The 11,340-nt window shown below is 49.9% G+C and overlaps 5 protein-coding genes across 5 annotated transcripts; 2 read left to right on the top strand and 3 right to left on the bottom strand.

The window, feature by feature from the left end:
- Positions 1–725: 725 nt before the first annotated feature.
- N7517_008846 (dynamin-like GTPase vpsA) lies at positions 726–3,222 on the bottom strand (the record flags this gene model as incomplete). Its single annotated transcript, XM_056726575.1, has 7 exons — positions 726–894; positions 955–1,039; positions 1,095–1,998; positions 2,059–2,794; positions 2,902–2,996; positions 3,076–3,145; positions 3,197–3,222. The coding sequence occupies 7 exons, from the start codon at positions 3,220–3,222 to the stop codon at positions 726–728; spliced, it is 2,085 nt and encodes a 694-aa protein (XP_056577426.1).
- Positions 3,223–3,704: 482 nt separating this feature from the next.
- Positions 3,705–5,883, bottom strand: N7517_008845 (H(+)-transporting V1 sector ATPase subunit A; the record flags this gene model as incomplete). The annotated part of the gene is made up of 4 exons (XM_056726574.1): positions 3,705–4,658; positions 4,718–5,385; positions 5,472–5,556; positions 5,608–5,883. 4 exons carry the CDS (start codon positions 5,881–5,883, stop codon positions 3,705–3,707), a joined length of 1,983 nt encoding a protein of 660 aa, XP_056577425.1.
- Positions 5,884–6,337: 454 nt separating this feature from the next.
- Positions 6,338–7,072, bottom strand: N7517_008844 (uncharacterized protein; the record flags this gene model as incomplete). Its single annotated transcript, XM_056726573.1, has 1 exon — positions 6,338–7,072. The coding sequence occupies one exon, from the start codon at positions 7,070–7,072 to the stop codon at positions 6,338–6,340; it is 735 nt and encodes a 244-aa protein (XP_056577424.1).
- Positions 7,073–7,403: 331 nt separating this feature from the next.
- On the top strand, positions 7,404–8,875 carry N7517_008843 (ankyrin repeat domain-containing protein; the record flags this gene model as incomplete). Its single annotated transcript, XM_056726572.1, has 2 exons — positions 7,404–7,497; positions 7,545–8,875. The coding sequence occupies 2 exons, from the start codon at positions 7,404–7,406 to the stop codon at positions 8,873–8,875; spliced, it is 1,425 nt and encodes a 474-aa protein (XP_056577423.1).
- A 317-nt stretch (positions 8,876–9,192) lies between these two features.
- Positions 9,193–10,732, top strand: N7517_008842 (oxygenase MpaB family protein; the record flags this gene model as incomplete). The annotated part of the gene is made up of 4 exons (XM_056726571.1): positions 9,193–9,543; positions 9,598–9,626; positions 9,687–10,413; positions 10,466–10,732. The coding sequence occupies 4 exons, from the start codon at positions 9,193–9,195 to the stop codon at positions 10,730–10,732; spliced, it is 1,374 nt and encodes a 457-aa protein (XP_056577422.1).
- Positions 10,733–11,340: the final 608 nt, after the last annotated feature.

The following is an 11,340-nucleotide window of genomic DNA, read 5'->3' as shown; positions in this document are numbered from 1 at the left end:
CGGAAGGCCGTTTGCCGTGTGGTTATTATACCCAGAAAGGTTCAAGATCAATAATCTATTCTATTCTTGATAACTTCAATGTAGAGTTTTGGTTTTTATCAAACCAAATATGCGAACTGATCAAGTCCTTACTGCACACATATAAATGCCAAAAATATGTACCACCCCCAAACGAGTCCATTTATTCTAGACATCATCCAATCTACGCAATAAATGACCGAATAAATTGAAAGGTCAAGATTTGAATTCTAAGCTAAGTCATAAAGCAGAGACAGAATCATTAATTGATACAATCATCCGGGCGTCCATGGCATGAAGTCCGCTCACACAGACAACAGACCAAGTAATGAGAAAGGAAACGGTATAGAGCTCTCAAATTGGGGAAAACGAAAAGAAAAACACATGACAGGACGAAGCAAAGAACACCCCCCTCATATCAAAACCCAAGACGATCACCAAGGACGCGAATCCGAAATCCGAAATCCAAACCCAACCCGAGATCAACATCTAAACAAGGACCAACGGGACAAGTCGCTAACCAAGGGATGGTAGGAACGGCAAAGCAAGTACGGAGTATAGTCAAGATATTCGGAGGGTGTTGCAAAAATCACAAAGAGATGCGAGGAGCCCAACTCCACCAACGCGATAGCTCAATCATACAGCGGTCAATGGGATGAGGTTTTCCTTTGTGGATAAATCATCTGGTGACCAAGTCCACTATTTCGTCACTGGACTTGGCTGACGATTTCACTGGCGCGACCCAGGCTCTCGACCATCTGTTGGCATTCCTTTCGTCGGCGGGTCGTGTAATCGCTCTCCTTGAGGAGTTCGTCAAGCTCGTTGGTGCGGTACATGTTCTCCAGGAGTTCGCGTTGCATCTCATCCTTGGTGAATCTAGGGGAATCATTTGTTAGTATACGTATTGGGGTGGGGGTTTGAATGGAAGGGACATACTGGACCAGGGTGTACATGACCGCCTTGGGGACCATGTCGATCATTGTGCGCTTGACAATGTTAAAGTAGGAGGTAATCAGGAGTTCTGTGTAGGTGTTAGTAAAGTGCTATCAGGAGTTTATATGAGCTGGTTCACTTACTGATAACCTCGACCTCAGTGGCTTCACGCTCAGACAAACTGGCTGAAGCCTTAAGAGTTGGGGGAGGAGCCTCCATGAGGGCCATCTTCTTCTTGTTCTTGGAAGCCCAGAAGCTGCCGAAGAACCCACTCTGGTTGTTGGCCTCACCGGTGGTGTCGAGCGAGGGACTCTGGGCACGGGCGGGGAGAAGAGGCTTGCCGGTCTTGGGGTCGACCTGTGTAGGCTTGGCGGCTGCTTGACGCTCGTTGACGAGAGTCATGGCGCGGTGTCCGTTCAAGAAATCGGGGTGGCCGGTATTCACGTAAGTGGATTCCATGTTGATCAAGTCCTTGACCAGCTTGTTGGTGGGTTCAAGGCACTTCTTGAAGAAGGAAATGACGACGGCATGGAACTTCTCCTTCAGCATGGGGTAGCGGCGGAACAGCTGCTTGGTCAAGAGCTGGCTCAGAATGCGCACCAACTCGTCGTAAACCAGCGAGATACACTTCAAGCTGGGCTCTTCCAGGCGCCTGATCTGTTGCTTGACAATCAACTCGAAGGCGGTGGTGCCGACAAATAGTGCGGGGGAGGAACCGGACGAGTTGTAAAGGATGGTCCGGATGTCAATGTCCTTCACGAGGTCGAAGGGATCGACGGCCTTGATACCGTTGGAGTAGAGTTCGTGGAACACAAAGGAGATACGAGCACCACCGGACAGCTCGATGCTGGACAACTCCTGGTTATTTCCCTCCAAGACTGTGCGATATTCGTTGCTGAATTCAGTGATGATGTTGAGGATAATGTTGGCGCTGTTGCCGAGCATAGAGTCACCTAGTTGACTTAGCTCTGCGGTGTATTTCTGGAGGGAGGCGGAAATGCGGGCCTTGATATCGGGCAGGGTCTGCTTGATGTGCATCATAAGGATCTAATAAGAAAAAGTCCGTTAGTTCAAAGGTCTCCGAGACGATTGGGGGTCAACCCGTACCAAGTTCAGTTTGCGTGCCAGATATGGCGTACCGCAGTAGGAAGCCTTATTGCGGTACGCCTTGTGGTTCTCGAAGAAGTTCTTCTCGTTCTCTAGGGCGTAAGCAATGAGCTTCTTGTTCTCAATGTCACGCTGGCCACGGTTGACCACTGGTACATAACCCAGGCGCAGGGGGATAATTCGTCCAGCGAGAATATCCACCACATCGGTGCCATCGTCCATCAGATCGACCTTACTCAACACACCGATGGTGCGCTGACCTTCCGGATCCACCTCACGCGCCAGCTTCAGACCGTCGGAGTTGGCAAGATCCTGGTTGGCCGAGGTGACGGCTAGGATGATTGCATTGGGCTTGCTGATATACTTGAGGACCATATCACGGATCTGCTTCTCAATATCCTTCGGTTGATCTCCGACGGGCACCTTGGTCAAACCAGGCAGATCGACAAGGGTCAATGTCAGGACATTGGGGGAGTAGATGCGCAGGTTGATCGGGGAGGGCGAGATTCCGGCATTCTTTCCGACCTTGGTTTCTGTTTCGCGCACGATCTCCTCCCGAATCTTGTTGAAATCGTAGAACTTCTCCCCGGGGAGGTGCAGGAATTCACCATACTCGTTCACGTTAGACTCGCTGTCCGTTGTCTCCAACTTAGTCTCACCATTTGTTGTGGTGGTTTTGTTGATCAGTTGTAGGATAAGGGGTCTCCGAGTCACGATTCCAGAGCCACGAGGCAAGCTGCAAGGCGAAAACTAGTTAGCAATTATTGTTGACATTGTTTCGCATGCCCCGCCATCGGAGCTGTGGCCGGGGGCCGCGCAAGCTCCTAAAAACAACCAACATACAAATCCCGGCCCACGATATTCTCTAGCACTGAACTCTTTCCACTGGACTGTGATCCGACAACGGCAATTTGGGGCAAATCGATCGGGTTTTGGACCTAAAGAGAGCGGCGGTGTTAGCACACGTGGTGGCCCCTGGGTCACAATTGAACTGTGACCCTGAGCAGATATACATACACCGACTGTGGAAAAGACATCTTGAAGCTTGTTAACTAGTGAAATCAAGCTGGGGTCATTGACGTTTATGCTGCATGGAGATTAGCTAGACCGCATCGGAAAGGGACAGGGGTTTGCGCACGAGTGGCCGGACGTTGGGCTTGCCATGGCTGGCGATTTGGGATATGAAAACTGCTTCTAGGCAAGAAATGAAAAGACAAGAAAAACGAGACACAACAGAGAAGTTGAATAAAGCACAGCCGTAGGGAGGTGTACGATGCGAGTGGATTGTTTGGTGGACTCGAAGGCGGTGATGTAGTGGCGTCCAGAGCGGTCTCCAGGGCTGCCTACGTAGGCTCCAGGGAATCCAAGTGATGTTCAACTAGTCCGTATAATATAGTATTATTAAATATTCTAAAATAATAGCAGAGTATTTCTATAAGCCAAAGAACCTAATAGCTATGATCTCTGGTCATGTGTGCAAATCTTGTGCTGCCTGACGCGTACGGGCCACATGTACATCTGGAAATTATATAACGATTAAGGTACCAAAATGAAAAAAAAAACTCGAGTTGGACACAATAACTACAGGGGAATGTGCTCAAACAAACATCTAAAGGAAAATACATGCTAAGCTAAGATGTCACCTTTCACTCATCCGAAACTGAGGCAAATCGCTCAGTCATAGACTGGAGGATCTTCTCGTACTTGGCCGAGATCTCCGCCTCGTCCTCCGGAATCTCGAACTTCATGCCGCGCAGAGCACTCTGAAGATCAGCAGTGGCCTCACGGACCTTGTTCCAGTTCTGACCCTGAGCAATGGCCTTTTGGGCCTCGTTGTGGTAGCCCATAAACGCCTTCATCATGTACTCAGTCTTCCACAAGGGGCAGAACTGATCGTAGTCACTGTATCCATTCTGCTGGAGGAAGTCGTCCTTGAGCAAGCTGGCCACGTCCAGCGTGATCTTATCCGAATCACCCAGCGCCGCCTTACCGACAAGCTGGACAACTTGGTCCAGTTCCTCGGACTTGGCCAAAAGTTCACGAATCTGGTCGCGCAAGCGAGGGAATTCGGGGTGATCCTTCTCGTAGTATTTATCCAAAACTGCATTGTACTTGCTGTAGGAGATGGAGGTGTTGACGGAAGGGAAGTGTTTGCGCTGCGCCAGCTTCTTGTCGAGACCCCAGAACACTTGGACAATACCCAGGGTACTGCTAGTGACGGGATCGGAGAAATCACCACCGGGCGGGCTGACAGCGCCGACGATGCTGACACTGCCTACACGCTCGGGGCTACCCAGAGCACTGCTCTTGCCAGCACGCTCGTAGAAAGAGGCTAGCTTAGCTCCCAGGTAGGCGGGGAAACCCTGATCAGCAGGCATCTCACCGAGACGACCTGAAATCTCACGCAGAGCCTCGGCCCAACGGGAACTGGAGTCGGCCATCATAGCCACATCCTTGCCTTGGTCACGGAAGTATTCGGCGATAGTGATACCGGTGTAAATAGAAGCCTCACGGGCGGCGACGGGCATGTTGGAGGTGTTGGCGATCAGACAGGTACGCTTCATGATAGGCTCCTTGCGGCCGTCGACGGTAATAGAGAGCTGTAGAAGAAAGGCAGTTAGTGAAACGTTATCGCAGTAAGTTTGGGGAGAGCATGTACTTCGGGGAAATCCATCAAGACTTCGGCCATCTCGTTACCACGCTCACCGCAGCCAACGTAGACGATGATATCACTGTTCGAGAACTTGGACACACTCTGGGAAATAACAGTCTTTCCACATCCGAAGGCACCAGGAATGCAGACGGTACCACCCTGAACACTGGGGAAAAGAGCATCCAACACTCTCTGGCCGACGATGAAAGGCGCATCGGCGGACAGTCTGTCGCTAACCGGGCGGGGAACCCGGACGGGCCAGGTCTGCATCATACCGAACTCGGACTTCTTACCATCAAACTCCACCTCGAGCAGCTTCTCCTCGACGGTGTAGCTGCCAGCAGGAGCAATCCGAGTAATGGTACCCCGTGCACGAGGAGGCAGCAGGATCTTGTGGTCGTTCACCAGACTGTTCTCGAACACGGAACCCCAGATGTCACCACCAGTGATGTGGTCGCCGACCTTGAAGGTAGTAGGCTTGTATTCCCACTTTCGCTCACGGTCCAAGGCGTTCACCGAAATACCACGGGGGATGTAGATACTCTTCGATTGGTCGGCGATGGCTTTGAGGGGTCGCTGAATACCGTCGTAGATCGTCTCCATCAGACCGGGGCCCAGCTCGACTGAAAGGGGCTTTCCTGTCCTCGTCACAGGGTCTCCGACAGTCAAACCAGCTGTTATTCAAAGGTAACATCGGTCAGCATAGCTCTTTGGGGGGTATGATGAAATCATACAGGTTTGGGGGGCTGCGGAGCTCTACCTGTTTCCTCGTAGACCTGAATCGTGGCCTTATCTTTCTCAATGCGAATGACCTCACCGACAAGCATGTCATGACCGACACGACACTATGCGGTCAGTATCTGGGGTTCTCCACGATCTAGCTGAGGCTGGCCTACCAACTCGTACATGGCACAACCGATCATGTTCTCGGCCACGACGACAGGGCCGGAGACCGAAAAGATCGAGCCATGGTTCTCAGAATCGTCTGAAGTCATAATGGAAGAAGCCTGTGTGGAATGGGGAGACACAGAATGGGTGAAGGTAGTTGAGGAGGGCGAGTCTGGAAGCGGTGGCAGCTCGGCGGGCGGTGATGGCTGTGTCAACGTATGCTTGGTTATCAGATCCAACAACGATGCCCGCGCTTTCAATCGAGGTCTTCCCAAGCCTAGCATTCGCTTTAGATTGCAAATAGGTGTTAGAACTGAATTTCGATTCTTAGCCGTGGAGTCCCCCTGCTTTTCTCGTCCAATCCTCGGTCTCTTCCCCGCGGACCGAATCGCGGTCATGCAAGCCGATCTTTCAGCTTGGCTTGTAATACCTGTGGCTTTTTCTTATCATACAGTCTACGGCCTTCTAATGGTGGAAATTCTTCCATTTAATTCTTTCTTACCTCGAGCTTTTGAGAAAGACTCGAATCACTGAACATCTGGTTTATCTTACAGGTCCGAGGAGCTCTACTGCGTCTACTCCACAATAACCTTGGAACAGCCATGAAAATCAATACAAATCCAATAATGCTTGCATTGCAGAAAACTATTTGAGAAACAAAACTGACAATCAGCGATTATCCGTGATATCTAGTACCGACGGCTGTCGATGATGATGTCTATATCGGTCGCAAAATGCTCAATAGCTATCTTCCAGTTCCTCAATTGCCCCATAAATCATCTGGAGCAGATTTCGAAACTCGACCGCAAGATGCTCAGCATGTCCATTGACCAATGACCAAGGCGAAGCAGACGGGAAAAAGGCCCGTAGCTTGATCTTACAACCACCCTCAGTATCCATGAATTCGTTCATGATATAGAAGAACTTGCTCCCACTGTCAAGTACCGCGACCAAGTACTCCGCCCTTTCATACTCTTGCTCTCGCTCCTCTGCCATCCACTTGGGAATCTCTCCGCTGTCCGTGAGATCGACAAATCGAACCTTGGCCATATGCTCCCCGATGAGCTCCACTCCGCAGTCTGGCCCACTTCTGGCAGGGGCTTCTGGCGAATGCATAACCACATAGTTCTCTGGGTGTGTTGGGAATATGAAGCTTCGTGCCATCTCCTCGACGGGCTGGGAGAGCTGCCAGCGGCTGCAGATCGCACTCATCTCTGTCGCCGAGACCCCGGTTACTTTCATATATGTTCTGCATTCTCTGAATTCCCCTGGAGAGGCCCGGATCAACGATTCAAAATAGCGGTTTCCTTCTTCGATTTGGTCTCTCAGGAGATCTAGCATCGGTGCTTGAAACAATAAGCTCCGCAGGTTGTCGAGCGCGCGATAGCAAGCTTGGAGTTCCAAGGTATCGATATCAGCTCTGCATTTAGATACCCCATTCAGCTTGAACTTGATGGTCGGCCTTGGCTCCATGGCTGGTATTCTCTGCAGGGGTTTGAAATTTTCGAAAGCATTGTCTATGAGCGAAAGCCGCAGCCTTTATAGTCCTAAACAGCTCAGCAACGCGTTATTCAAATAAGAGCAATGAACCCTGAAAGAATTCAAGGATGTAGAATGAGAATAAAGAAAGCATACAAGGCCATTAACACAATTCTCAAAAACAGTATGATTTCCTCTTGGCGTTATTTTTGGGCTCCAAGGCCGCTTTGTTTACAACCCCTAAGTCTGCCTAACAAAGTCTCAACTGAGCCTAAGCTATGTACTTCATTCAACCTCCAAATCCGGGATTTAATTCTTTCTTACAATGCGAGTTCCTCTCGAGATTCTCGAGCTCATCCTCCAGGAAGCGGTCGAGGCTCTGTCCTACCAGGACATTCTACGATCCAGACTGGTCAACAGTGGGTTCCCATCGTCGCATCTCGTCTCCCACACTAACCCTGTCTAGGTTTTTTCAATAATGCGCTATGGCCAGCGAGTGCATATCTAGAGAATAATGAGTCACTCTTCACATCCTGGCACACATTTCCTTACAAGCGAAAATACCTTTGGCACTTGGTTGAACAGCACGACACCCGAGCATGTGCTTTCTCGAAATTGATGCAGGAGATTCTAGGACTGCCTCGCGTCGCGTGCATGGGCATCCAAGATCAACATATCATCATCGACAAGATGATTGATGCTATGATTCATAGTACCATGGATCCTGAACTTCTATATGGATTTCACCGTGTCGTGTACATTGTGGACAAGGGAAAACAAGAGTACATCTCCAATTGGAGTCCGGATACCGCGCAAAGGACTCTCGACGCAGCACTCATCGTCAGCGCGATCTACCGAGGGGATCATGTGGAGCTGCAGGCTTTGCTTGATCGATGTGATTACAGTGGGCTTTGGGATCCGAGTCTTAGCCAAGTACCGGTGGATTTGGCATACAAAGAGGGTACGCGAGAGGTCATTCGTACCCTGGTGGAGCATGAATGTGTGACAACGTACACGGGTAAGTCGTCGTGGTCATACGAGAACACCTACGGTTTGGCTGTAGCTGCACGGTGTGGGAATAAGGAGGTACTGGAGACGTGGGTTACGCTGTTAAGCGAGCGTGCGGCCCGACATGGACAGAATCTGTCCTCGCAATTGCGCATGGCTATGATGGAGGCACTGCGAATCGGCAAGATTGAGATGGCTGCCGTTTTGGAGAAACATATCGATTGGACGCGGTCGGATATGAGAATGCTCTGGTTCCAATGTTTCAATGGGGCTGTCGAGGACGGGATGTTGGATGCTGTGCAATGGCTTCTATGTCGGGAAGGATATTCTTTCGCGCGGCAGGTCACGCAGTGGCACAAGGCACCGCTGCTCACTGCACTACATGACTGTCCTTTTGAGAACAGATTAGGGATGGTTCAGCTCTTACTGGATCACGGTGCGAATCCTAACGGGGGTCTAGGAGCCTCGCATACGCCACTTCATGTAGTCATTGAAAATGGAGAAGTGGACCTCGCGATTTTGCTATTGAATGCAGGAGCCGACCCAAACGCCGTCGGAAGAAGAGGCCCGCCGCTCCATATGGCCACTCAATGGGGATATTCACGGTTGGTACAATGCCTTTTGAAGCACAAAGCCCGGCGCAACTACGAGTTCAAGGGGACGAAATACGTTGTGTCACAGGATGCGAGGGTCATTCGAAACATTATGCGGTTGCTGGGGGAGCTGGGGTTGGAGGACGAGCCGATACAGCAGGAATATTATGTGCTAGATCAGAAGTATACTTCATAGGTCTCTGTATCATACTTCCTCTGCCAAGGCTAGCACATTCTACTTTGCCGATCAAAAGGCCAGTCAGATAATGTCTTAGGGAGTCAAAGAACCTAACATGTGAGCATTTCTAGATATTATCCAATCAACATTTGATATAAATCCGGGGTGATCTTAGTGGCTGAAATGGCTTCACATGCCCTAACCCCTCTCCTTATAGCCGTGGACCACGGCAAATGACACCTGGCATTGGCATGAAGGAATATATAGGGACTTTTTCTCATCTTGAAACATAAATACAATGATATTCAATCTGTACTCTGAGCTCACCCCCAATCATGGCGTTGAAGAGTCCCAGCGGAAATAGTACCGAGTGCCACTACTGGGATTACTCCTTTCATTGGACTGACCTCCACTCCTCCGCGGATGACCTCAAGCCGCTGATATACACCTGCGACTCCCTGGCTGACGAATGTGTGGATGGCTTGAATAAAATTCCCTCCGATGATGGCGCCGATAAACGGCCTTTCAAGGATCTTTATGGCTTATTGCGGGACCATGCCGGGGAGGATCCAAAGCTCAACGGGCTCTGGACTGAAATCAATACAGTTCCAGAATGGGTGGATTGGGATCAAATCAAACGGGCCCAGGATGTTTTCTTCCGATATGGTCTTCCGATTCTCAATGCCGTGAGTGGTTAATACATGAGTATGTTTGGGGACGAGGACTGACCTCATCGAAAGCTCAACTTTGAAAGCTTACTTGGTGGAATGTAAGATTATATTTCCACTGCCCGACAATGAGTGTCAAACAAGAACTGATCTGTATTTAGGGGAGCAATGCGAGTTGTCGAAACCCTTTCACGAACAGGTGGCTTCGGAGCTAAGGTGGTACGCCGACGATTACTCGAGACGCTTCAGCATATACTTCAGGTTAACAACTCAGTGGAAGGCATGAAGCCAGGCGGAGATGGCCACATCTCGTGTGTTCGTGTCCGACTACTTCATTGCTCTGTCCGCAAGAGGATCCTAAGTCTGGTAGACCAAAAACCTGAATACTACGATGTCAATAAATACGGAACACCGGTTAATGATCTAGACTGCATTGGCACAATCAACACATTCTGCAGCTCTGTGGTATGGATCGGTCTTCCACGACAAGGTATCTACCTCAGTCAGCAAGAGACCGAGGACTATATCGCGTTATGGAGACTAGTCGCATACTATATGGGCACCCCGACGGATCCCTTTGAAAGTACAGCGAATGCTCGTGCTATGATGGAGTCCCTTCTAGTTTCCGAGATCGATCCTACTGAGACCGGAAAGATCCTGGCTAAGAATATCATTATTGGTCTGGAGAATACAGCGCCTTCTTTCGCATCCAAGGAATTCATGGAGGCGATGAGTCGACTACTCAATGGAGATCAACTGGCGGACGAGCTTGATATCCCTCGGCCTACTCTATACTATCAGGTGTTGATCTGGGGATATTGCTTCTGGGTTATGACCGTTTCATATATTGTACCGAAGATATATTTCCTCGACAGGATTATGATTTCGGTATGTGAAATAATCCAAATTATTGATATTTTCTAACAACAATCTTTTCCAGCTCCGCCGAAAGCGCTTTTACAAGCTGATCCTCGATGAGAAGACAGGACTGGGGGAGGAGTCGCGGTTTGAGTTCAAATATTTGCCTACTCTCACTCGCACCACCCGCCTGGGCCAGCGACGAAGAACGAAATTTGAAAGACCCGGGATTGAAAGTCTGGCGCATTTAGGTCTTCTGGGAGCTTTTACTGTAGTAGCCACTTTAGGTATGGGATTTGTCTTTGCGGTGAGGATGGTTCCTTCACAGCTTTTCATGATTGGAGCTTGATTTTGGGTGTGTCGTGCACGTATCTTAGCTTGATGAGGAATATAAATCACAGATTGTATTTAGCTAAGACATCATCACTTTAGAGCCTGTATTATACGGTGTCTATCATGTGATGCTGCTCAACCTCCAGCACTTTCAAGGCTCTCTTGCAGCCTTGAAGGCTTCTCACTTCTTCCTCCTTTCTCACTTTACCTCACTTCACTTTCACGGTATTTTCATGCTTATTTCTCACCATATCTCACTTTGGCACGCAGCCATGACGGCCCCAAACATGAGCATCTCGAGACAGCAACCACCGTAGGCGAGCGGTTCTGGAACTGTCCCTCAGGCCTGGTTCTCCCTCCGCCCGTGCTCTTCTGTCCCAACATCTCGCACTTCATACTCGCGCCAAATATTGCGACTGCGATCATGAATGTGGCCTCTGCTCGAGAGCGTCATGGGTCTCTCTCGCAATTGTGGACCTGCTCCCCGACCTTTTGAAGAAGACGGAAATGTTGTCATCGAAAAACAGCAGCTCACAAGGGCAGAGAGAGGCCTCCGAGATCACCGTCCGGGCTCGCAGCTGGATCACGGATATTCACAAAAATTGGGCTGATGTGGCTGACAGA

This window comes from Penicillium concentricum, assembly GCF_028827145.1.
Source record: "Penicillium concentricum strain IBT 3081 chromosome Unknown utg000003l_segment0_segment0, whole genome shotgun sequence".
Classification (NCBI taxonomy): Eukaryota; Fungi; Ascomycota; class Eurotiomycetes; order Eurotiales; family Aspergillaceae; genus Penicillium; species Penicillium concentricum.
Note: the sequence above shows the minus strand (reverse complement) of the source record. Positions and strands in the feature narration are given on the sequence as shown.